Below are 26,940 nucleotides of genomic sequence, written 5' to 3' on the forward strand. Positions count from 1 at the left end.
GAGAAAAAAAAATGCAAATCCGCTGCGGTTTAAAAGAAGTAGCATGTCACTTCTATTTTGTGAATCTGCAGTGTTTTTGTACCCATTCCATTATAGAAAACCGCAGGGGTAAAAAACGTAGCAAATCCGCAAGAAAACCGCAGCAAAAACACACAATGCTGCAGAACTGCACTTAAAACGCGACAAATCAAATCCGCAGGTGCGTTTTCTGCCAGGAGAGGCAGAATCCGCACCAGAAATTCCTAAGCCTAATCCGCAACGTGTGCACATAGCCTTAACCAGATTTATTTGTACTGATTTTACTACGTGGGGGGGGTGCCGTTTTGCAGTTCGCCTCAGGCAGCAGAAAGGCTAGGTTCACCCCTGGGTGTGCATGCTCTACAAAGTTCCACTTTCAGGATCACCAGGGTCCTAGGAGATGGACCTCCAATGATCAATATGTTGACCCCTGTCCTAAAGATCGGGGATAACTTACGGTACTATCCTGGGAATATGTAAAACCCCTTTAATTAGACCACACACTTTCAATGGCCTGTTTCCCTAGATCTTCCCAAAAGCATAAAGTGTGGAGAAAAATACTGAGCATTGGGTGCTTCTGGTTGGGAAGCCAAAATGAGTACAAAGTAGATCCAGTAGGATGTAGACCGAGTACTTGGTTGTTAAAAAAGTTACTCAAGGCTCTAAAAAAACAACAAACAGGCAAAAAGTTAGAGGCATAAATCCCATATAACGCCTTGCAATGCCTAACCGACGTCTTCATCTAGCATGCTTACCTTCATCTAGCATGCTTACCTTCATCTAGCATGCTTACCTTCATCTAGCATGCTTACCTTCATCTAGCACGCTTACCTTCATCTAGCACGCTTACCTTCATCTAGCACGCTTACCTTCATTTAGCATGCTTACCTTCATCTAGCACGCTTACCTTCATCTAGCAGGCTTACCTTCATCTAGCATGCTTACCTTCATCTAGCACGCTTACCTTCATCTAGCATGCTTACCTTCATCTAGCACGCTTACCTTCATCTAGCACGCTTACCTTCATCTAGCACGCTTACCTTCATCTAGCACGCTTACCTTCATCTAGCACGCTTACCTTCATTTAGCACGCTTACCTTCATCTAGCATGCTTACCTTCATCTAGCACGCTTACCTTCATCTAGCATGCTTACCTTCATCTAGCAGGCTTACCTTCATCTAGCATGCTTACCTTCATCTAACACGCTTACCTTCATCTAGCATGCTTACCTTCATCTAGCACGCTTACCTTCATCTAGCATGCTTACCTTCATCTAGCACGCTTACCTTCATCTAGCACGCTTACCTTCATCTAGCACGCTTACCTTCATTTAGCACGCTTACCTTCATCTAGCATGCTTACCTTCATCTAGCATGCTTACCTTCATCTAGCACGCTTACCTTCATCTAGCACGCTTACCTTCATCTAGCACGCTTACCTTCATTTAGCATGCTTACCTTCATCTAGCATGCTTACCTTCATCTAGCAGGCTTACCTTCATCTAGCATGCTTACCTTCATCTAGCACGCTTACCTTCATCTAGCACGCTTACCTTCATCTAGCACGCTTACCTTCATCTAGCACGCTTACCTTCATCTAGCACGCTTACCTTCATCTAGCATGCTTACCTTCATTTAGCATGCTTACCTTCATCTAGCACGCTTACCTTCATCTAGCACGCTTACCTTCATTTAGCACGCTTACCTTCATCTAGCACGCTTACCTTCATCTAGCATGCTTACCTTCATCTAGCATGCTTACCTTCATCTAGCAGGCTTACCTTCATCTAGCATGCTTACCTTCATCTAGCACGCTTACCTTCATCTAGCATGCTTACCTTCATTTAGCATGCTTACCTTCATCTAGCATGCTTACCTTCATCTAGCATGCTTACCTTCATCTAGCATGCTTACCTTCACCTAGCATGCTTACCTTGGCTAAGTTGAATGGGGCATACTGAAATCCAAAATCCTGAGTCCTCATTTTCATCAAATCTGCTGGAGAGATTTATTTGGGAGTCCCCTACACACATTCAATTAAATAAGGATTACTAGGATTTTCCAACCTTAAAGGGATTTTCCCATAAACATAAATTCATTTTAATCAATACGTCTTGGAATAAAAATAATTTCTACAATTGGTTGTGCTTAACACCTTCATGACCGGAGGTATTTTTGTTTTTGTTTTTTGCTCCCCTTCTTCCAAGAGCCATAACTTTTTTTATTTTTTAGTCAATATGGCCAAGTGAGGGCTTGTTTTTTGCGGAACGACTTGTACTTTTGAACAACACCATTAGCTTTAACTTATCGTGTACTGGAAAATGGGAAAAAAATTCCAAGTGGGATGACATTTAAAAAAAAGTGCAATCACACAGCTGTTTTTTGTTTCGCTTTATTAATATGTTCACTAAATGCTAAAACTGACCAGCCATTATGATTCTCCAGGTCATTACAAGTTCATAGACACCAAACATGTCTAGGTTCTTTTTATCTAAGTCATGAAAAAAATTCCAAAGTTTGCTAAAAAAAAATGGTGCCATTTTCTGATACCCGTAGCGTCTCCATTTTTCGTGATCTCGGGTTGGGTGAGGGCTTATTTTTTGCACGCCGAGCTGATGTATTTAATGATACCATTTTGGTGCAGAAACGATCATTTGATCGCCGGTTATTGCATTTTAATTCAATGTCATGGCGACCAAAAAAATGTAATTCTGGCGTTTTTACTTTTTTTTCTCACTACGCTATTTGGCGATCGGGTTAATTCTTTTTTTTTATTGACAGATCAGGCAATTCTGAACTCAGCGATACCAAATATGTGTATGTTTGATTTTTTTAAATTGTTTTATTTTGAATGGGGCGAATGGGGGGTGATTTGAACTTTTATATATTTTTTTAATGTATTTTTTTAAAAACATTTTTTTTTACATGCTTCAATAGTCTCCATGGGAGGCTAGAAGCTGCTACAACCCGATCCCCCGAATTGGGGATGGCGTCTGATTCTTTTTGTGAGGTAAAACATTTCCCTGCCTGCTTTTAAACAATGTTTTCCTTCAAAGAAAGAATAATTTGCTATCTCCTGCTCTATTGTCCCTATACTCTCTTTTTCTTCCTCCCCTGCCCAGGAGCTATGATATGATCAGACCAAGACCCTACACGGTAAGGGTATGTGCACACGTCCGGATTTCTTGCAGAAATTTCCTGAAGAAAATCGGAAATTTTCTGCAAGAAATCTGCATTATTTTTTTTTTGCGTTTTTTTTCCGTTTTTTTCGCATTTTTTTTAGCATTCTGCAAGCGTAATTAGCTTGCAGAATGCTAAAGTTTTCCAAGCGATCTGTAGCATTGCTTGGAAAACTGACTGACAAGTTGGTCACACTTGTCAAACATACTGTTTGACAAGTGTGACCAACTTTTTATACTATAGATGCTGCTTATGCAGCATCTATAGTAAAAGATAGAATGTTTAAAAATAATAAAAAAAATAAAAAAATGGTTATACTCACCCTCTGCAGACAGCCAATCTCCTCAGCAGCGTCCGTTCCTATAGATGCCGGTGTGGTTCAGGACCTTCGATGACGTCGCGGCTTGTGATTGGTCGCGTGCGTCACATGAGCGGTCACGCGACCAATCACAAGACAGCGACGTCATCACAGGTCCTGAACCACACCATCTATAGGAACGGAAGAGAAAGCATGCATCGGAGAGGCGGGAACACTTCGGGGGCCATCAGAGGGTGAGTATATCACTATTTTTTATTTTAATTCTTTTTTTTTTTACCAATTATATGGTGCCCAGTCCGTGGAGGAGAGTCTCCTCTCCTCCACCCTGGGTACCAACCGCACATAGTCTGCTTACTTCCCGCATGGTGGGCACAGCCCCGTGCGGAAAGTATACAGATCAATGCACTCCTAGGTGTGCAGAATCCCGCAATTCCGACTTTTTTAATTAACATGTTGCTTTTTTTTCCGCTATGCGATTTTTTCGCGGAAAAAAAAATGCAACATTTGCACAAAAAATGCGGAATACCCTGTAAATAATAGGAGGCATATGTAAGCGTTTTTTTTGCGTTTTTATAGCGAAAAAACGCGAAAAAAACGCGAAAAATCCTGAACGTGTGCACATGGCCTAAGACACGGCCATTACACAGTACACAGCAGGGGGCACATTTATAACATTATCTCAGCACAGGGACATTTTATTTAAGCACATCCAATTACAGAAGCTATTATTATTCCAAGATTCTATTGATTAAAATTAACTTTTGTTTGTGGGAAAACCCCTTTAACCTAAAATATGTGTGACACTGTTCACTATTCACGGACAAGCCGTGAGACTGGATAGTCAAGAGGTCTGAGGTCAAAAGTCAAGAGATTACATCATAGATAGAGGGGTGAGATGAAGGCGTAGTCAGGAAACAGTCCGAGGTCAACTTTCCAAGAAGGTAGCGGATCACAACAGAGGGGCTAGGCAAACGGATGGTCTAGACCAGAGGTGTCAAACTGCATTCCTCGAGGGCCGCCAACAGGTCATGTTTTCAGGATTTCCTTAGCATTCCACAAGGTGCTGGAATCATTCTGTGCAGGTGATTAAATTATCACCTGTGCAATACACAAACATGACCTGTTGGCGGCCCTCGAGGAATGCAGTTTGACACCCCTGGTCTAGACAAATCCTAGATCGAACAGCAAACGTTAGAATAGCAATAGAAAGAAAAGGTATGATCAGCTCACCCATCCACGAGCGCACAGGATCCCAAATCCAAGGAAAGGCAGTCCATAAAGTGAAAGAAGGGGGTAGATCCAGCACTTCAAATAAAATCCCACATTTTTATTTACATTGATTAAAACATGATTCCAGGGAAAAATTCACATTCTTCAATGGATGAATATAACGACTGAGGAGAACGTCCCAAAAGAGAAATTTAATGTCCCCGTTGACGCGTTTCGAAGTGGTACTTCTGATTCATAACCTCAGGACATTATTTTCATCCTTTGTAGAATGTGAATGAATCATGTTTTAATCAATGGAAATAAAAATTTGAGATTTTATTTGAAGTGCTGGATCTACCTCCTTCTTTCTCTTTATAAACGTTAGAATACCAGACAAAGAGCACAGAGCAAACACACTTATCTTGGACAAATCTACAATTGGCAGCAATCAAAGGCAGAGAGCTGGTTAAATAGCCTGGTAATTACTGTGGACAAGAGACACATGGAGGAAGCCCCGGCACACCCTGGTCCTGATTGGACGGCTAAACTGTCACTCCAGACATTGACAGCTCAGCACATCCCAGCTTCCGATTGGATGGCTGAACTGTACATCACCATACTGACAGCTCAGCACGTGCCTCCTAGATTGGACGGCAGAACTGTCAGTCACTGTGTCCAAACACACAGATAGGAGAAATCATGACAATATGTATGTGCAGCTTTTGACCTCTCCTGGGCTCCTGCCTGTAGTTGATGCCTCACGTTAAAAAAAAAAATATGTGTCTAACAAATGCCAGCAGTCACACATGGATGTCTATGTTAAAAAAAACCTACCGTATATGTTATCGTAAATATTCTTTTCCTTACTGGATCACTATGAATAAAACCATTTGGCATAGGCTCCCAACATTTATTTTATTTGCGTTAAGAAGAAATGTTTAATATTTTTTTACTGGACGACCGGAGATTCTATTGAATTGGTATTATTATGGGAGCTACAGAAGCTTGTGACAGCGCTCATATATTTACCGATGAGAAGGAAAAATTATTTGAATTTAAAAATACGTTTTCTTCTTGTTCACTGTAGGGTTATAATGAGTTATCTATTAATAAGATAACATTTGATTAGTTCTATATATTATAAAAATTGGATTTATTCTGTATATTACATTCTCTCAATCATGTGACTCCACTCACAGTTAAATGAAGTTATGTGCTTTAAAGGAAAATGATGTATAGAAGCTGTCAATGTACACCGCTGTGAAAAGTATTTGCACCGCCCCATCTTCTAGACGTCTGTAATTATGGAAGATCGGCCTCACTGAATTTCTTCTGACCTGTAAGTGGTTGAGTAACAATGGAGTAACTGCAAAATACAGTACTTCTTGTTTTATATCCACCACAGAAACATTATTTGGTCTGAACTTTTTCTAGAAATGAACATAGTAATATTCACATACATTTCTAATATGCTTAGAGAGAAAAAAAAGAATGAAATAGTTTTTGGTTCTTGCAAAACTATAAAATATAAATATATAAAGTGTTGTACAAAATATTTAGACAAGTGCGGAAAAATGCTGGAAAGTGAGAATGCTTTAAAAAATAATGTTAGATTAAATTCCCACGAAGAGTTTGTGATTCTGCGTATCTTCGCTGCACCAAAAAAAGCAGCGTCTTACAGTTCTAGCAAAGTGGATGGGATTTATAAAAAATCTCATGTCCACTTTGTGGTTTTTTTTTTAACCCTGCATATTATAAAATCCACAACAATTTCTCTTGTGGGTATGCTGAGGTTAAGATTTACGTGTGGATTTTCCTCATAGATTTTCAGTAAATGTGGAAATTCTGCAGGTAAACATACATTTTTAGTACAAAAACCAAGCAGCTGTATTTAACCCCTTAACCCCCAAAGCTTGTTTTCACCTTCATGATCAGGCCAAATTTTACAATTCTGACCAGTGTCATTTTATAATGAGGTAATAACTCTGAAACTCTTCAAAGGATCCCACTGATTCTGAGAATGTTTTCTCGTGACATATTGTACTTTATAATGGTGGTAAAATTTGTTCGATATGACTTGTGTTTATTTGTGAATAAATTGGAAATTTGGTGAAAATTTTGAAAATTTTACAATTTAATTCGCATGCCCTTAAACCAGAGAGCTACGTCACACAAAATACTTAATTAACAACATTTCCCACATGTCTACTTTACATCTGCACAATTTTTGAAACATATCTTTTCTTTTTGTTAGGGAGATAGAAGGGTTTAAAGTTGACCAGCGATTTCTAATTTGTCCAACAAAATTTGCAAAACCATTTTTTAGGGACCACATCACACTTGAAGTGACTTTGAGGGGCCTATAGGACAGAAAAAGCCCAAAAGTGACACCATTCTGAAATCTGCACCCCTCAAGGTGCTCAAAACCACATTCAAGAAATGTATTAACCCATCAATTGCTTCACGGGCATTTTTGCAACGTGGAAGGAAAAAATTAACATTTAACTTTTTTTCACCAAAATTTTAATTTAGACCCAAATTTCTTTATTTATTCTTACAAGGTTAGCAGGAGAAATTGCACCATAGAATTTGTTGTGTATTTTCTCCAGAGTATGCTGGTGCACGGCAGAGCCCAGAAAAGAAGTAATGACGTTTTGGAACGCAGATTTTGATGGAATGGGGTGTGGATGTCATGTTGCCTTTGGAGAGCCCCTGATGTGCCTAAGACTACTCTCACACTTCCGTCTTTTGCCCTCCGTCGCAATCCGTCGTTATGGGCAAAAAACGGATCCTGCAAATGTGCTTGCAGGATGCATTTTTTGCCCATAGACTTGAATAAGCGACGGATCGCGATGAATGGGCACACGTCGCATCCGTCATGTGACGGATGCGTTGTGTTTTGGTGGACGCGATACACTAAAAAATGTTCAATGTAACTTTTTTGTGCGACGTGTCCACCATTTCAGACCGCGCATGCGCGGCCAGAACTCCGCCCCCTCCTCCCCGCTCATCACACTGGGCAGCGGATGCGTTGTAAAACTGCATCCGCTGCCCACGTTGTGCTAAATTTAGCACAACGTCCGTCGGTACGTCGGGCTGACGGTTTGCGACGGCCCTGTACCGACGGAAGTGTGAAAGTAGCCTAAGCAGTAGACACCCCCACAAGTGACCCCATTTTTTAAACTAGATCCCTCAAGAAATGTATCTAGACATGTGGTGAGCACCTTGAACCCCCAGGTGCTTCACAGAATTTTACGTTGATCTGTGAAAATAAAAAAAAATATATATATTTTCCCACAAAAATGTTGTTTTAGCACCAAATTTGTTCATTTTCACAAGTATAGCAGGAAAAAATGGACCCCAAAGTTTGAGCAATTTCTCCTGTTTACCCCGATACCCCAAATGTGGTCTAAAACTACTTATAAGGCCCAGTGCAAAGTTCAGAAGGGAATAAGTGCCATATTGCAGTTCAGATTTTGCTGGAACGGTTTGAAGGTACCATGTCACATTGGCAGTGTCCCCGAGGTGCCAGGACAGCAGAAGCCCCCATAAGTGACCCCATTTTACAAACTGCACCTCTCAATGAATTCATCTAGGGGTGCAGTGATCATATTGACACCACAAGTGTGTCACAAGATTTTATACCATTGGGCAGTGAAGAAAAAATAATTACATTTTTACCACCAATATTTTGTTTTTGTCCCAGATTTTACATTTTCTCATGGTGAAGTGGATAAAAATGGCTCCAAAATTTGTCCCACAATTTCTGATGAACGGGGAAATACTTACTGTGGCTGTACAGTACTGCTTAGTCATATGCTCTTCACGCCCTAGGACATATCCATACGTCACTTACTGGCCTTGGTTGTATGGATATGTCCAGGCGAACACCAGCCGGGGTGTTCAGTGATTGTGACACCAAGCACTCGGGTGCTAGGAGCAGTGCCTGCAGCGCTCCAGGGCAGTTTAACCCCATAAATGCTGTGATTGATATTGATTACAGCATTTAGAAAGCAGGCAGAGGAAGGGACCTCCGATTGGTGCCCCAGCCACTTCATCGAAGGGGTCTGATAGTTGCCATGGTGACCCGATATCATCATGACGACATCCGGGTCAGCAGGCTTTTGCAAGTTACTTAGATTATGCTCAGTGCAGAACTGACAGTTACAAAACAGAAAGTCTCCTGCAGTATAACTGCTATCAGACCGCAAAAAGTGAATGTCCCACAGTGGGACTAAGTTTTTTTTTAAAAAGTTGCAAAAATATATTTTTTAAAAAATTACAAAATAATAATATAGATGTTAAAATATATATAGTAACCATTAATATTTTGTATGAAAAAATAGACATTTGATATCGCTGTGACTATATTATGTCAGATGTCAGTATGCATTGGTCTTGAGCTGAGTCTGCGCCATATACCGGGATTACATATAGAAAAATAATTGATACACCATCATTGTCATTTTTCATTTGCTGCCCAAAAATACAATGAAAAGTTATTGAAAGTTCATTTGCTCCCCAAAATGTGGTCAATAAAAATGTCCGATAGTCACACAAGGCAAGAAACAAACCCGGGGGCATTTTTTTCTGCCTTTCTGCAAAAAAAAAAGGTGTGCAATGGAAAACAATACAAAAAATCTTCTAGCCCTCAGGGGGTTAAGCTTTAATAAAGTCATGTATGTTGTATAGGGTCTATTAATAGTAATGATGACACAGGATTCCAATGCAGACAGTTGTGGAGCGTGGGCTCAGTGTTACACCCTGTGACCAGCTCCACCCGTGGCTGCAGTGCACACTGGATGCACCCACGTGGAACTGTCCTCGGACGTCTAACGTCACATGACCCTTGTAGCAAGCGCCTAGTGACAGTCCCATGTGATTCGCACGCAGAACACTGATTGGATCTTTAGTTTACACCGTGCATCATGATACCTGTGTTATTATTGGTTAGAACAAGTCGGTGGCAAAGCTAACAAGCCTCTTGATTGGTTGATTGTTATCGTTAGTCGTCTCAGCTCCGCCTTTTCCAGGAAGGAGTGAATGGCGTGAGCGGAGGATGCTCTCTGATAGGCTGCAGTCTGCGAGCTGTCAGTGGCGGAGGAGCAGCTGCGGGGTGCGCTCCTGTGTGGTACGTACATGGCTGGGTGAGGTGTATAGCCGGCACCTCACTGCCTACACTGCAGCCTCTGCTGACTGTAATCTGCTGCTGTGCTATTACCCTGTTATACACTGTATAGTATACATACACACATAGCAGGCGTCATAGGTCTGTATAACACTGTACATAATATACTGTGTGTAATATATATATATATATATATATATATATATATATATATATATATATATGTATGCACTACATAAATATACTGTATGTGTGTAATATATATAGTGCTGTACATATACTGTGTGTGTAATATATAAATACTGTACATATACTATGTGTGTAATATATATATATGCACTACATAAACATTCTGTATGTGTGTAATATATACATACTGTACATATACTATGTGTGTAATATATAAATACTGTATATATACTGTGTAATATATAGTGCTGTACATATACTGTGTGTGTAATATATAAATACTGTACATATACTATGTGTGTAATACATAGTACTGTACATAAATATACTGCGTGTAATATGTATACACACTACATAAACTGTGTGTGTATATATATATATATATATATGTATGTATTATATATATATATATATATATATATATATATACATACAAATATTATTGTACTTGTTTTTATTATGTATAACCCTCCACACATATAAAGCGCCATGGAATAAATGGCGCTATAATAATAATATATATGCACTACATAAATATACTGTGTGTGTGTAATATATGTATACTGTACATATATTGTGTATGTATACACACACACCCCATAAATTTCCTGTTCTCTGTACATCAGTGTGTCATTTTCTACACACAGCCCTTTCCACAACAGATTTCATGATATATAATATGAGTCGGGCGTACAAGCCATTCTGCCGTGTCCGTTACGTGCATGTTTTCTGGTTAATTAATAACTATAACTGATCTATTTGTCCATTACTTTCCAGTCCCAAGATGTGGTGGGTGGCTGCAGTGACCCTATTGATCAGTGGCGTTACAGCCCAGACTTGGGCGCTGTCACCCAAAGCCAGGCGAGATGTTGGGGACTTCCTATATACCGCAGACCCTGAAGCTACCATGAATATTGTAAGTAATTGCTAATTACTACATATAGTCAGGGGGTGAATGTGATCCCCGATGCTCTACTGGATTTCATGCTCGCTAGATCTGAATTGTGCCCTTAGGACCAAACTAAGTGATAAAGGGGTGATAGCTGCTATTCCTGCTTTCATAAGTGAGAGAAATGTTAATGGAGACTGAAATGGCGGCATGACCATATCCTAACACATTCAAAGAAGAAAGAAGTACGTCGCCTGAAAACTAGGGTCTGTGGCAGGGAGGAGGAAGACCTGGCTAATGTCCTGAGGATGTGTCTGAACATCTTCTCTGGTCACGTCAGAACTGAGACCAATGTGAAACTGGGCACATTTATCATAAGACGCGGCGCTGAAGGGATCTTCCGACCCCTTGCCTGTGATTTCCATTCTGCTAAAGGAGATGTCACATTATAATTTTTTATATATTTTTAATCACATTTGCAGCGTTTTTTCTTTTTTAAATTCCCCATCTCCTGGCGATACAGGGTGTGCACTAAAATACTTACTGGCCTTTGTCTGCTGTCATTCCCACGCTGTTCCAGTCGCTCTGTTGTGACCTCAGCTTTGGGTTTCCGGCTCACAGAGCCGACCATTACTTCTTTTCTTAGTGGTAATCTGTGAATTTCTTATTCCATTTGGAGGTAAGCATTTTTGGCCTGTAGTTGTGAACTATCTGGTTATTCTGCCCTGCATCGATCTCTCCCGGCTCAGAGCGCTCACAGAACTGCTCCTAGCCGCGATTCTCCATCTTCCTGTGATGTCGCATCGGCAGAGCAGCTTCTTCTTTTCTGTTCTCAACAGTTTGCTACTGCAGATGTCATGTTGATTGACAGCTGGCTCCCCGCTGCGTTCTTTTGATCCGCCTGTCAATCAAGTGATGCCCCGATGACAGAGTGGAAGGGAAGGAACTGTTCTGTCACAGGAAGCATCAGAATCGCTGGCAGGAGTGGTCTGTGACCGCTCTGAGCTGCGAAAGATCGTTGCAAGGCAGCGCAGGTAGATAGTTGAATATCTTTAAGTGCTTAGATTGAGAAAAAGAAAAGCTCCAGATAACTCCTTTAAAGGTAATCCTATGAGATCCTCATTGTGAGTCTCACAGACTTATATCGAGAGTGATTTCCAGGTCTACACAAAAACGTTGTGTGAGCCAGCTGGTCACCACTGCAGTCACATGATGCAGGAGAGGACCAGATCAGCGCTGGAAACAGCAGAAGATGCAAATGGTACATAGTTTAAAGGGAATCTGTCACCGCTTTTTTGGCATATCCTGTAAAAATATCATTCAATTCAGTGCCAACTCTGCATCTGCGTTCTAACAGTACTTTTGATACCCCTTGACTCCTCACCTTTGATCAATAAATACTGTTTTCCTTCCTCCCACGGTGTATGTAAATATCCTCTTTCTCTAGTCACCTTCCACAACGGCATATGGAGGTTGCCTCTTTGCCCTAATGGGGAACAGGAAATGGAGAGGTTAAAAGGCCCTCCCACCTCCCTCTCACCAGTGTCTTTCCTGTTCCCCATGGGACAGGAGAGGTTTACTTTCGTATGCAGTAGTGGCCGGTGACTGCTGCATCTGACAAGCGTCGGCTTGTGTGTAACCGGGCAGCATGGGGTTGTATCTTACCTCCCCTCCTATGCTGCTCCCGTCGCGCCGCGCTGCGGTGTCCTCGGGACCTGTGCCTAGCCTTCCCGCGCCCCCGTGAGGGCAAAGCAGGCTAGTGTTCCTGACCGGAGTCCTCCTGGAGCTCTCCGGTCTCCTTCCCCTCCAACATGCCGCTGGCAACCCGGAAGTGATCGCGCGCGTCACTTCCGGTCCTTTCTGCGCTCCCTGGAGGCACTTCCGCCGGCGGTGTCTCGTGCAGGACGGCGTCCTCCACGCTGGACCATGGAGGGGAAGAGGTGTATCCACATCGCTGGGGGAAGGTGCATACCGCTGTGTATAAAACCTGCCAGAAAACGTCGCAGGTAAGACTGTTCCTGTCATGGAGAGCGGTACCTGGCAGAGCCCAGCGCTGCCCCTGCCAGCAGGGACAGGGGTTCTTAGGTAGTAACTTGGGGGTATCCTCTAGTCACTCTCTCTCCCCTCTCATTACAGGGAGAAAGGTCTGTCCCCAAAACTACTAAAAAGAAGTGTGCCATCTGTACCATTAAGCTGCCACCTTCATGGGAGAAAAAACTCTGCAGGACCTGTACTGACAAAGTTGTCAGGGCAGAACAACCTTCTTTACTAGAGGAAATCCGATCTCTGGTCAAGCAAGAAGTGCAATCCTCCCTAGCAGCCTTTACCCCCTCCGCCACCCCCTCCACCACCCTCTCCAGCCAAAAAACGGAAGATCCAGGAGGAGGATTCTGAATCTGAGTCAGACCTCTCCTATGCCTCATCCTCAGGTCGACAGGAGGAATCTACATCCTCTATAACATCTGAAGCCAGAAAATATCTCAAATTCGCTGTACAGAGAGGGCGTCTGATAGAGCACTATCAATTCAACGTCCTCCCATTTGGAATTTCCTCGGCTCCAAGGGTATTTTCCAAAATAATGGGGGAGGTAGTCTCCTTTATCCGGAAGCAAGGCGTCTGTATAGTGCCGTACCTAGACGACCTTCTGTTAATAGCTCCTTCCAAACAGGCCCTGGAGTCTCATGTATCCAAGACTCTCAAAATCTTGACATCTCTTGGATGGGTGCCGAATCTGGAAAAATCTCACCTACGACCTTCCAAATGCAGGAAATTCCTGGGAGTTCTCCTGGACTCTGCAAGACAAATGTCCTTCCTCCCATTGGAACACCGTCTAACCCTTCTATCAAAGGTCAAAACGTTCAGGGACACCAGATCCCCCACAATCAGAGAAGGCATGTCTCTTCTAGGCTCGATGACAGCCTGCATTCAATCGGTACCATGGGCCCAGGCCCATTCCAGAATTCTTCAGGCACATATCCTGCAGAATTGGGATGGTCATCCCAGTTCTCTGAACAAAAAACTGTACACACCAGGTCGTGTCAAAGCCTCCCTGGCATGGTGGATGTCCCCAAAAAATTTACAAAAAGGGGTCAGCTGGACGCAAGTCCCACTGACCACAGTTACAACAGACGCCAGCAAAAGAGGCTGGGGGGACATGATAAATCACAGCCCTTTCCAAGGCCTCTGGGACCAGTCAACAAGCAGGAAGTCTTCCAACTACAGAGAGCTAAAAGCTGTAGAAGAAGCCCTACTAGAAGGAGGTCATCTTGTCAAGGGACATCATGTTCGGATATATTCGGACAATGTGACCACGGTGGCCCACATCAGACATCAGGGCAGTTCAAAAAACAATTGCCTGAAGAACATATCTGCCCGACTATGCTCCTGGGCAGAAAGACATCTCTTATCTCTGACGGCGGTTCACCTGAAAGGCTCATCCAACATTCAGGCAGACTATCTAAGTCGCCAGGACATACATCCGGGGGAATGGTGCTTGAGCAACCAAAGTTTCGAGATGCTGGTGAACAGATGGGGTCTCCCAGAAATCGACCTCTTTGCATCCAGCCGAAATGCGAAAGTCGAAGCATTCTTCTCTCTGAACCCCAGGGACGGCTCCAAAGGAGTGGATGCGCTAGTCCAGAAGTGGAATTTTCGGCTGGCTTATGCGTTTCCACCGATTCCAATACTGGCGAAAGTCTTACAGAAAGTGCGAGAAGAACATATTGGTAGCTCCGCTGTGGCCCAAGAGAAGTTGGTACAACCTGATAGTGGACCTTCAGGTGGATGGGCCGCTCCACTTTCCGATGGAAGAAGACCTTCTTTCTCAAGGACCAATCCATCTCCTAGATGCCCACAAGTGGAATCTGGCGGCATGGCTACTGAAGCCCAAATATTAAGAGCCAGAGGACTATCAGAAGCAGTGGTTTCCACACTTCAAAAATCTAGGAAACCGGTAACCATTGCAATATATAATAAAATCTGGAAGAAATTCTCATCTTTTTGTCTCCCTGAGGTGCCGGATCCCTTCAACCCGAATATTTCAAAAATTCTAGATTTTTTGCAAAAGGGCTTAGAAATAGGCCTCAGGCCTAGCACCTTAAAAGTCCAGGTGTCCGCCCTCAGTTCAATATTTGATCAGGATCTGGCAAATCATCGCTGGATCAAGAGATTCATGATATCGGCTTCTAGAATGAACCCTAAGAAGCAAATAACAGTACCACTGTGGGATCTCAACCTAGTGTTACAGGGGCTCACAGGTCCCCCCTTCGAACCATTATCCTCCTGCTCCCAGAAAAACCTAATCTACAAAACAATTTTTCTAGTGGCTATTACATCAGCAAGGAGGGTGGGAGAATTACAAGCTCTCTCAATAAGAGAACCATACCTATCCATTCGAGATGACTCTATAGTACTGCGCCTAGACCCTTCCTTTCTTCCAAAGGTCGTATCGGACTTCCACCGCTCCCAGGAAATTATTCTACCTTCTTTTTGCCAAAATCCTGCAAATTCAAAAGAAGAGAGATTCCATATGCTGGATGTCAGGCGCACTGTACTGTTTTACTTAGAACAAACCAGTTCTTACAGAATTGACCACAATCTATTTATCCATCCATCAGGACAAAATAAGGGAAAAAAGGTAGCCAAAAGTACTATTGCCAACTGGATAAAGAAAGCAATAGCAGAAGCATACCTTGCTCAAGACAAAGCTCCTCCAGTGGGAATCAAGGCTCATTCGACTAGATCAACCTCAGTCTCCTGGGCAGAAAGAGCAGGTGCATCAGCAGAGCAAATCTGCAGGGCAGCCACATGGTCTTCATTGCATACTTTCTCCAGGCATTACAGATTGGATGTAATGCCCAACAAGGATTTAGCCTTCGGCCGGAAAGTACTCCAGGCCGTTGTCCCTCCCTAGCGCCAATCAGTTGGTATTCCTCCATATGCCGTCGTGGAAGGTGACTAGAGAAAATAGAATTATTCTTACCGTTAATTCGGTTTCTAGGAACCTTCCACGACGGCGCTAGTTCCCTCCCTATACTCCTGGATTTAAATCTGGGATTGAAGGTAAACCGGTGCTATGGTTTTCAGTTATAAGTCACTGGTGAGAGGGAGGTGGGAGGGCCTTTTAACCTCTCCATTTCCTGTTCCCCATTAGGGCAAAGAGGCAACCTCCATATGCCGTCGTGGAAGGTTCCTAGAAACCGAATTAACGGTAAGAATAATTCTATTTTTCGGTCCGATGTCAAAAGTCCTGCACATTACACCAGAAGAATTGGAAAGTCCACAGAGATTCACTTTCTGATTCTTCTGGTGTAATGTGCAGGACTTTTGACAGGTTTCCAGCGTGAGGAAGCACACAATTGCATTGCATTACTTCCTGGCCATACAACATAAGGCCAGTCTCACATGTCCAGATAATTCCGGTACCAGAGTTATCCGTGTCCGTGAGTTCACGTGGCACATTAGTGTGGCACACGAGCGGCAGCCGTCTGCCGCCCGTGTGCCGACTGAGTACCACATGGACCGTGCAGGAGACAGCGCTACAGTAAGCGCTGTCCCCCCAGCGTGTGGTGCTGAAGCTGCCATTCATTCCTTCTCTCCAGCAGTGTTCGCTGGAGAGAAGGAATGAAAAATCAATTTTTTTTATTATTTTTGTGTTTAAAATAAAGATCCTGGTCACCTGCCGCCTCCCACCCCCTGTGCGCCTGCCCGCTGGCATTAAAATACTAACCCAGCTCCCTCGATGCTTCCTCTCAGCGCCGCAGCTTGTCCTGTATGAGCCGTCACGTGGTACTGCTCATTACAGTGATGAATATGCGGCTCCACCCCTATGTGTGAACAGCAGTTTTCAGCTTTTTCCACAGATTCTCGATTGGATTGAGGTCTGGACTTTGACTTGGCCATTCTAACACCTAGATACGTTTATTTGTGAACCATTCCATTGTAGATTTTACTTTGTTTGGGATCATTGTCTTGTTGGAAGACAAATCTCCGTCCCAGTCTCAGGTCTTTTGCAGACTCCAACAGGTTTTCTTCAAGAATGGTCCTGTATTTGGCTCCATCCATCTTTCCATCAATTTTAACCATCTTCCCTGTCCCTGTGAAAAGCAGGCCCAAACCATGATGCTGCCACCACAATGTTTGACAGTGGGGATGGTGTGTTCAGGGTGATGAGCTGTGTTGCCAAAAAGTTCGATTTTGGTTTCATCTGACCAGAGCACCTTCTCCACATGTTTGGTGTGTCTCCCAGGAGGCTTGTTGCAAACTTTAAACAACACTTTTTCTAGATATCTTTGAGAAATGGCTTTCTTCTTGCTACTCTTCCATAAAGGCCAGATTTGTGCAGTGTACGACTGATTGTTGTCCTATGGACAGACTGTCCCACCTCAGCTGTAGATCTCTGCAGTTCATCCAGAGTGATCATGGGTCTCTTGGCTGCATCTCTGATCAGTCTTCTTCTTGTTTGAGATGAAAGTTTAGAGGGACGGCCGGGTCTTGGTATATTTGCAGTGGTATGATACTCCTTCCATTTCAATATGATCGCTTGCACAGCGCTCCTTAGGATGTTTAAAGTTTTGGAAATCATTTTGTATTGTATCCAAATCCAGCTTTAAACTTCTCCACAACAGTATCACGGACCTGCCTGTTGTGTTCCTTTGTCTTCGTGATGCTCTCTGTGCTTCAAACAGAACCCTGAGACTATCACAGAGCAGGTGCATTTATACGGAGACTTGATTACACACAGGTGGATTATATTTATCATCATTAGGCATTTAGGACAACATTGGATCATTCAGAGATCCACAATGAACTTCTGGAGTGAGTTTGCTGCACTGATAGTAAAGGGGCCGAATAATATTGCATGCCCCACTTTTCAGTTTTTGATTTTCGACAAAAATTTAAAATAACCAATAAATTTCGTTCAACTTTACAATTGTGTTCCACTTGTTGTTGATTCTTCACCAAAAATTTACATTTGGTATCTTTGTTTGAAGCATGATATGTGGGAAAAGGGTGAAAAGTTCCAGGGGGCCAAATGCTTTTGCCAGGCACTGTATAATGCATAGGTGACACTAAATTGATATTTTTACATGCTGTCCCAAAAAAATGGTGACAGATTCCCTTTAACTTAGCGAGAAAACTCTTAGAGTGGATTCACATGCTGCAGATTGAGTTGCAGAAATTTCCGCTACTGAAAATCATTTTCATTTATCTGAATAATGTTTTTTTTGCCAGTAAGAACATGGAATTTTTCACGTTCCATTCAGATGAATATTATAGCTGCAGTAATTTCTGCATTCTGTGAATCCACCCTTTCATTCCTGATGACGATTCTGTTGTTTGACTTCCTCTATCTACACTTGCATGAGTTTCTCTTGAATAAAGTCATTCTTTACTTACATACTATGAAAACCCGGCCTGATTATGTCCTGTTACTTCATACATTGCTATGATAGGAATAACTATAACTTTGTAGGTAAACAATAGCAGACACTGTTTTTGGCTATGTTTGTGTAAGATGGAAACAATAGTTAGATTGATATTTTTCCGATTTTATATAAGAAGGGGTTAATTTGCTAGACACGGGAGAGTCTTGTGATCCCACACATAGCCTTTATGTTATAGAGACGTTAGAACATGGAAGTATGTTCAGTACTCGCGCATGGCTGACTACTTTCGAGAATCTAATCAACGGTGTTTTCTACAAAGAAATTGGGACATCCCAACGTAATTATTATTTTTATAGGTTCTTTAAATATTTAGGTAAGGCAAGTTATTTAAGTGGTTGCTCAAGTTATATATCAAGTGGGTGTGCTCTCATTTATAATGAGCAAAAAGGCTTATTATGTGGTGGGCATTTACGTTTCGTTATAAGTCGCTCCCTGTGCTGCTCGCTGACCTGAGCACCCCTGCAGTGCTCCCCATACTGACAGGCAGCAGTGGAGACCGACTTTCTGGTCAATTTACGGCACTCGGGTCAATAAATGTTGGAGGGAGGGTTTATTATAGAAAGCATACCCTGGAACGCCCTCTTATTCTTCATAAATGTACTGGCCCCGCCGGTCGTGGGCTTTAATCAGAGGGTGTTTTTTTTTTTTTTCATTAATTACTTTTAATTCACATTGTGTAGATGAAAGACTCCTTTTTAGGATAGTTTGCAGTACCTCTACTTGCCTCTCCCCTCTTACAGTGCATAGTCAATACATGGTCACATTGGTGGCACTTCCTTGCATGGATTTGGGAGGATAGGTACAAGCTGTTGAGAAATGTACCACTTGGTCACTTGGATATATTGGGATACAATGTGTAACACTTGTTTTTTTGTTTTTTTTACACTCCAGCCTATGAATTTATTTTTGTTCCTGATGTGTCTCACCTGTATTGTGCCATGCCTATGGAGCGTATAGTCTATGGTTCTGTGTAGGTGATTCACTTGGAAGCATTACTTCATATCTTATCACATCCTACACAATTCAGATGTGGACAAATCTTTGGACTCCTCAATAGAGGTGTTAGGAAAGAGGCTATTTAGTTTCAGCCTTGTACCTTGTACGATGAGGTTATGTGTCTTTTTGTATTGAATGACTATTACTTCCCACCATCCAGATCACCAGGCTCTTGGTTACCATTCCTAAGCAAATATCAGCGCTCCTGAGTAAAGTGCTGACAGGGAGGCAGGGAACATTAGGCAATCTTTAGATAGACCTATAGTGGCCTCCAGCCTGAAAGTCAATCACTCACTCCCAAAATTGAAATTTAACTATTTATATTGTCACATAGGGGTCATATCCCCTATAAAAGTCATGCTTATACTGTAGATTTTAGAATTGTATTTACATGGTAGGTACATCACATAGATGAGGTACGATTCAGAGCTTCTATACATCGCCATGTGAGCGACCACATCCAGCCTAACTACTCGGCAAACTGGTGCTGCAGAACCTTTATGAAGACTCAAGACAGTGAAAACATTCTTTATTTTAAGTCACCAGAAGCACTAAATAATTGCGCCTCGTCTGTGGGATGGGCTGCCCCTCGTCTGTGGAATGGGCTGCCCCTCATCTGTGGGATGGGCTGCCCCTCGTCCGTGGGATGGGCTGCCCCTCGTCCGTGGAATGGGCTGCCCCTCGTCCGTGGAATGGGCTGCCCCTCGTCCGTGGGATGGGCTGCCCCTCGTCCGTGGGATGCGCTGCCCCTCGTCTGTGGGATGCGCTGCCCCTCGTCTGTGGGATGCGCTGCCCCTCGTCTGTGGGATGCGCTGCCCCTCGTCTGTGGGATGCGCTGCCCCTCGTCTGTGGGATGCGCTGCCCCTCGTCTGTGGGATGCGCTGCCCCTCGTCTGTGGGATGCGCTGCCCCTCGTCTGTGGGATGCGCTGCCCCTCGTCTGTGGGATGCGCTGCCCCTCGTCTGTGGGATGCACCTATTGTGTTAATAAAATACTTCATTGCATCAATTCTGAGCGTGTGCAGTGAGCGTTCTTACATCCTGATACTGGAGCAGCTGAGTGCCTGCCTATACAGTGTCTGTGGGCAAGGGCCGAGTTCTTATCCCCCTCTACTGTTTATAGCAGCCGCCCTCTGCACACAGGATCATACAGCAGCGTTGGGCCATTATGCACAGGAGAGGGCAATGACACGCTGACATTGTGCACGCTCTCATCTCCCTTTCCCTGTCCTTGTCAGCTGCTGCTTTGTAATCCTCTGTGTAGCCAACGACTCCTATCTACAGGAGAGAGAGATGACAATTCTGCCCTTCCACACGCGCACACTGTATGTGCAGCCCCTCCAGTATCAGTGTGTGCAGGGCTAGAGAGCTATATCAGACAGCTCTCATTTTGTCATGAAGGAGAGGGGTGCAGTATTGTAATTTAGGTGGCGGAAATGAGCACCAAGCCCTTGGCCACACCAAGGGTTCACCGCAGGCCCCCCTCATTTACACATGATGATAGTATATTTTCATATAATAAAACTTTTTATATAAAACACGTTTAGTAAAATGTTGAGTAAAAAATTGTTTATATAGGAACTAAGTCCCCTGTATGAAGGTCTAAATAGTTCAATTTCAGTTTTGGGGAGAGCAAACTCCAGTTAACTTGGCGGTTAAGGAATAATAACTACTACTGTGATTATATTATTTCTCTGCCGCGTTTTATGTAGTTGCCTAAAACAGGGTAAGAAAGCAGTTTTGGCAGTGAATTAAAGTTTGAGAAACTGTCCAAGGTTAGAAATGACCTTAAAGCCTTACTAATAAGCTCCTATAAATATTGCACACCATACCATAGTAAGTGTAAATGCATTATTTATTCCTCTTCTTCTCTCAACTAGTCTTACTGGAACAAACGGAAGATTCTTGTGGTGTGGTGTAGCAGCCTTATCTCTTTGTGTGTTAAACCTTTACGTTTTATACTGTCATATATTTCACTACATCTCCCGTTGAGCGTAATGGAGAAAAAAAATTATGTTCTTTGCTTAGTTTTTCTCATTGGAAAAAAAAAAAGGTCAACTAAGGCTACGTTCACATTTGCGGTGTGCGCCGCAGCGTCGCCGCATGCGTCATGCGCCCCTATATTTAACATGGGGGCGCGTGGACATGCGTTGCACTTGCGTTTTGCGGCGCACGCGTCACTGCGGCGCACGCGTCCGTGCGCAGAGGACGCAGCAAGTTGCATTTTTGCTGCGTCCAAAATCAACCAAAAAAAGGACACATGCGTCGCAAAACGCAGCGTTTTGCATGCGTTTTGCTGCGTTTTTGTTTGCGTTGTGCGTTGCGTCGCCGACGCTGCGGCGCACAACGCAAATGTGAACGTAGCCTTAGTATTTAGTATGTCAAAAATAAAATGCATTAAGACGTAAACAGAACAAAAAAAATTTTTGTACTTTTCAATTATTTCTTCCCTGTTTATTTTATGGGCATGCTGCAATATAAATGTCTGAATACAGTGTTTTGCAGTCCAGGCGTATAAGTCCAGCAAGGAAGAACTGTATATGTGTGACCCGAGGCATGAAGGGCACATCCACACAGAAAGGCGACCTACAAATTCATAGTGCTTGACCGAGAGCAATGTGTGTGTGCACCTAGCCTTAGTGGGAGTGCTGTATCTCACACTATGTGTTTGCGTTAGATTTCACTGTAACTTTTTTTTCGCCCCCATAGAGTGAGCTGGTTCGATATCGAGGTTATCCCAGTGAAGAATATGAAGTTGTCACTGAAGACGGCTATATCCTGAGCACCAACAGAATACCTTATGGAGTCAAATATCCATTTACAGGTGAGTGTGAATGGCAAAACTTGGCATTTCTCGACAAGGCAAGATTATGATTGAATAATATTATAGACTTACAAAAAATGTTGCGTAAAAACATTAAATTTTACACTGTCTAAAATAGATATCAGATTATCAGTTTAAGCCAATTTTTGGCACGTGGTGTCTTTAAAGGGAATTTGTCGGTAGGATGAAGCGTACTAAGCCGTCTATACGGGCATGTAGGTCATAGGAAGCTAAAAGCAGAGAATAATTAAAATTAAACACCCCGTTTCCCCTCATTCTTTACAATGAATAAGTAAATTGTTTATGCCAGTAGTTGGTAATTCTTTAGTGTGAACATGGAATAAAAAGGGAGTCTGTCAGTAAAATCTACTCTCCTAAGCTGTCTATATGGACATGTAGGTCATAGGAAGATGAATAAAATGATTCCTTGGTATCTGCAATCTGATGTCTTATTCCAGAGAAATCCATGTTTTTCTCATATTTTCTATGGGCCGGACATGGATCTCCCTGAGAATCTGGCTCTAGTTACTAGTGATGAGCGAGTGTGCTTGGGTAAGGTGTTATCCTAGCACGCTCCCTCATCATGTGACGTCACTAGTGTGAGGCACGTAATTACCGTTTTTGTTCTTATTTTATTCCTGCTGCTCCGTTTGTTTTCTTAAAATCTACAATTTGGTTCCAGAGATTTGTACCTTTTTTTTTATTATTTTGTTCTACCTTTTGTAGTCTTTACCAAAGGGGATTGGTTTCCAGGGTAATAATGCAGAGTAGCCTAAACACACTCCCTTTTAGTAAAGACCAAGGGTAACCCCTTTAACCACTTCCCGACATGCGCCATACTAGTACTGTTCTGTGGGAACTTAAGTGAACAGCGTAAAAAAAAAAAGGCAATAAAACAATGCTTTATCATCCTACCACCAAGCAAAAAGTGCAATAAAACGCAATCAAAGACGAATGTAACTAAAAATGGTACAGCTGAAAACGTCATCTTGTCCCACAAAAAAACTGCTGTATGGCAATCAGCAGAAAAACAAAAGTTATAGCTCTCAGAATAAAGCGATGCAATAGTTTTCATTGTGTAAAAGATACAAAACATAAAAAAGATTAAAAATTGGGTGTCGCTGTAATCGTACTGACCTGAAGAATAATGCTGCTTTACCAATATTACCACATGCAGAACGGTATAAAAAAACGCAAAAAGCAGTTCATGAATTTCTGTTTTTTTTGTTCATTCTGTCTCCCAAAAATTTGGAATAGAAAGCGATCAAAAAATGTCATGTGCCTGAAAATGTTACCAATAAAAACGTCAGCTGGTTCCGCAATAAACAAGCCACAACATGACTCTGTTGGACGAAATATGGAAAAATTCTATCTCTAAAAATGTGGTGATGCAAAAAAACTAGTCTTTTAGTGTGTGACGGCAGCCAAACATAACAACCCGATATAAATCTGGTATCACTGTAATCGCACTGACCCGAAGAATAAAGTCCCCTAATCACTTATACTACACGAGGAACGGCATTAAAAATAAATAAAGCCAATTCCTCACGTGCTGTTGTCCTTTTTTTTTTTTATATATATTTATTGTGCCTCCCAAAGATTGCAGTAAGGCTTGGTGCACATTTATCCTGCACTCTGCGCTGAGCTCGTACATCTGGGTTTCTGTGTAAATCTCTGAAACACATGATTCAGACAGAACTCTGGCGGAAGATTCCCTATAATGAGGCAGATGGAGGCACTGTGGACACCATAGGACCTGTGATCCGGCAGTGTCCGTCTTTTTAGGATTGCATAAAAGTACCGTTGGCCACAGTTTTGTGCACTTATGAAAAAAAAAAACGCTGCACAGAGGACAGATGGAGTCCAGAGTAACTCTGCCTCATTATAGTGAATGGATCCCTCGGGGGGTTCCTCTGTTACGTCACTCTGAGATTTAGATGGAAACCCTGATGTAAGTGCTCAGCATAGAGGGACGAATAAATGTGATCATAAATGCTGTATAAAATGTTCCCAATAAAAGCTTCAACTCAATCCACAAAAAAGCAAGTCCTCACACTGGTCCGTCATCTGTTAGCGGAAATATAGAGGGCTTCCACGTTACTGGTAGCACAAAGGCTCTGGAAATGCGAAATGGCTCCTCGCTCCCCAAAAGAAATTCAGGAAATTCTCGTCTCCCAAATCCAAATACCCCCTTCCCTTCTGAGCCCCAGTGTGCCTAAACCACATTTAGCGCCCACATGTTTGGCACTTTTGCAGTGATGAGAGCCCGCCTAATTTACAGGTGCGTGTCTCCAGAAGCATGAGCTGGGCTTAATGTCCTGGTCACTACAACGGCAGTTTGCAATTTTCACTTGGCAACATCCACTGCTGCCTGTTTCTGGAAAATTCCCATAGAGTCAAAATCATCACTACATCTGTAGATAAGTTCCCAAAGGGTTATAATTTCCAAAATGGGATCATTTGAGGGGGTTGTCTGCTTTTCTTGCACTTAGGAGCTCTTTACAAGGAATCCACAAACTATTCAAGCAAATAGCGTTCCGTCCCTCCCGAGTCTCTCCGTATGGCTAAATAGTACTGCACAGCCACATATGGGGTTTTGCCGTGTTCAGTAGAAATTACATGTTAAGTAGAATTTCCCAGTTTGAAAATGTAAAACTTGGGGCTAACCTACAATCTTGGTGGTAAAAATATGAATTCTTTTATCTTCACTGCTCAATGATACAAAGGTCTGTGACACACCTGTGGTGTTCATATAATTACTGTACTCTAGATTAATTCATTGAGAAGTGTAGGTTGTAAAATGGGGTCACTTAAGGGGGGTTCTGCTGTTCTGGCACCTCAGGGGCTTTGCCAATGTAACATGGCACCCTCAGACAAGTGCAGCAAAATCTGGCGCTACTTCCCTTCTGAGCTTTGCATTGTGCCTCAAAAGTAGTTTTTGAAGACATATGGGCTACCGTTAAACTCAGTAGAAATTGCACAACAAATTTTTGGGTTCATTTTCTACTGTTACCCTTGTGAAAATAAAAAATTTGGAGCTAAAAAAGATTTTTGCGGGAAATACGTGATTTTTTTTAATTTTTTTTTATTTTCACGGCTTAACGTTATAAACTTCTGTGAAGCACGTGTGTGTTCAAGGTGCTCAATACACGTCTAGACCCTGAGGGGTCTAGTTTCCAAAATTGTGTCACTTGTGGGGGGTTTCCACTGTTTAGGCACATAAGGGGCTCTCCAAACGAGACATGGCATCCGCTAATTATTACAGTAAATTTTACATACAAAAAGTCAAATGACGCTCCTCCCCTTCTGAGCCATGCAGTGCACCCAAACAGTAGATTTCCCACACATATAGGGTATCAGCATGCTCAGGATAAATTGCACAACAAATTGTTTGTTCCATTTTCTACTGTTACAATTGCGAAATAAAAAAAAACTAGGTCTAAAGGAAATTTTTTTTGTGAAAGAAAGGTAAATGTTTGTTTTCTCCTTCCACCTTCCAAAAATTCCTTTCAAGCACCTGAAGGGTTAATAAACTTCTTGAATGGCTGACTAAAGTATTTTTAGTAAAAGTGCAAGTTCTCCCATTAAAAAGATGAGAGGCCTGTAATTGACATCATAGGTAGACCACAACTATGAGAGTCAAAATGAGAAAACAAATCCAGAAAATCACCTTGTCTGATTTACCAAGATTTATTTTGCAAATTATGGTGGAAAATAAGTATTTGGTCACCTAAAAACATGCAAGATTTCTGGCTCTCACAGACCTGTAACTTCAAGAGGCTCCTCTGTCCTCCACTCATTACTTGTAGTAATGGCACCTGTTTGAACTTGTTATCAGCATAAGACACCTGTCCACAACCTCAGTCACACTCCAAACTTCACTATGGTGAAGACCAAAGAGCTGTCGAAGGACACCAGAAACAAAATTGTAGCCCTGCTCCAGGCTGGGAAGACTGAATTTGCAATAGCCAACCAGCTTGGTGTGATGAAATCAACTGTGGGAGCAATAATAAGAAAATGGAAGACATACAAGACCACTCATAATCTTCCGCGATCTGGGGCTCCACGCAAGATCTCACCCCGTGGGGTCAAAATGATCACAAGAACGGTGAACAAAAATCCAAGAACCACAAGGGGGACCTAGTGAATGACCTGCATAGAGCTGGGATCACCGTAACAAAGGCTACCATCAGTAACACACTACGCCGCCAGGGACTCAGATCCTGTAGTGCCAGATGTGTCCCCCTGCTTAAGCCAGTACATGTCCGGGTCCGTGTGAAGTTTGCTAGAGAGCATTTGGATTATCCAGAAGAGTATTGGGAGAATGTAATATGGTCTGATGAAACCAAAGTAGAACTGTTTAGTAGAAACAAAACTTGTTGTGTTTGGAGGAGACAGAATGCTGAGTTGCATTCCGAGAACACCATACCTACTGTGAAGCATGGGGGTGGCAACATCATGATTTGGGGTTGTTTCTCTGCAAAGTGACCAGGATAACTGATCCGTGTACATGAAAGAATGAATGGGGCCATGTATCGTGAGATTTGAGTGGAAACCTCCTTCCATCAGCAAGGGCATTGAAGATGAAACATGGATGGGCCTTTCAGCATGATAATGATCCCAAGCACACCACCAGGGCAACGAAGGAGTGCCTTTCGAAGAAGCATACGAAGGTCCTGGAGTGGCCTAGCCAGTCTCCACATCTCAACCCCATAGAAATCCTTTGGAGGGAGTTGAAAGTC

The 26,940-nt window shown here is 42.6% G+C and overlaps 1 protein-coding gene across 1 annotated transcript in view; it reads left to right on the forward strand.

Annotated features, from left to right (window-relative positions):
• The first annotated feature begins 9,758 nt into the window (after positions 1-9,758).
• The window catches only part of LOC143769883 (lysosomal acid lipase/cholesteryl ester hydrolase-like), a 39,237-nt gene continuing 22,055 nt past the window's right edge, over positions 9,759-26,940 (forward strand). Inside the window, exons 1-3 of the mRNA XM_077258907.1 lie at positions 9,759-9,857; positions 10,821-10,959; positions 22,084-22,198. Coding sequence (XP_077115022.1) covers positions 10,828-10,959; positions 22,084-22,198 — 247 coding nt within the window. The 5' untranslated portion in view covers positions 9,759-9,857; positions 10,821-10,827. The remainder of the gene's footprint in view (positions 9,858-10,820; positions 10,960-22,083; positions 22,199-26,940) is intronic.

The sequence above is a fragment of the Ranitomeya variabilis genome, chromosome 4, assembly GCF_051348905.1.
Source record: "Ranitomeya variabilis isolate aRanVar5 chromosome 4, aRanVar5.hap1, whole genome shotgun sequence".
NCBI lineage: Eukaryota > Metazoa > Chordata > Amphibia > Anura > Dendrobatidae > Ranitomeya > Ranitomeya variabilis.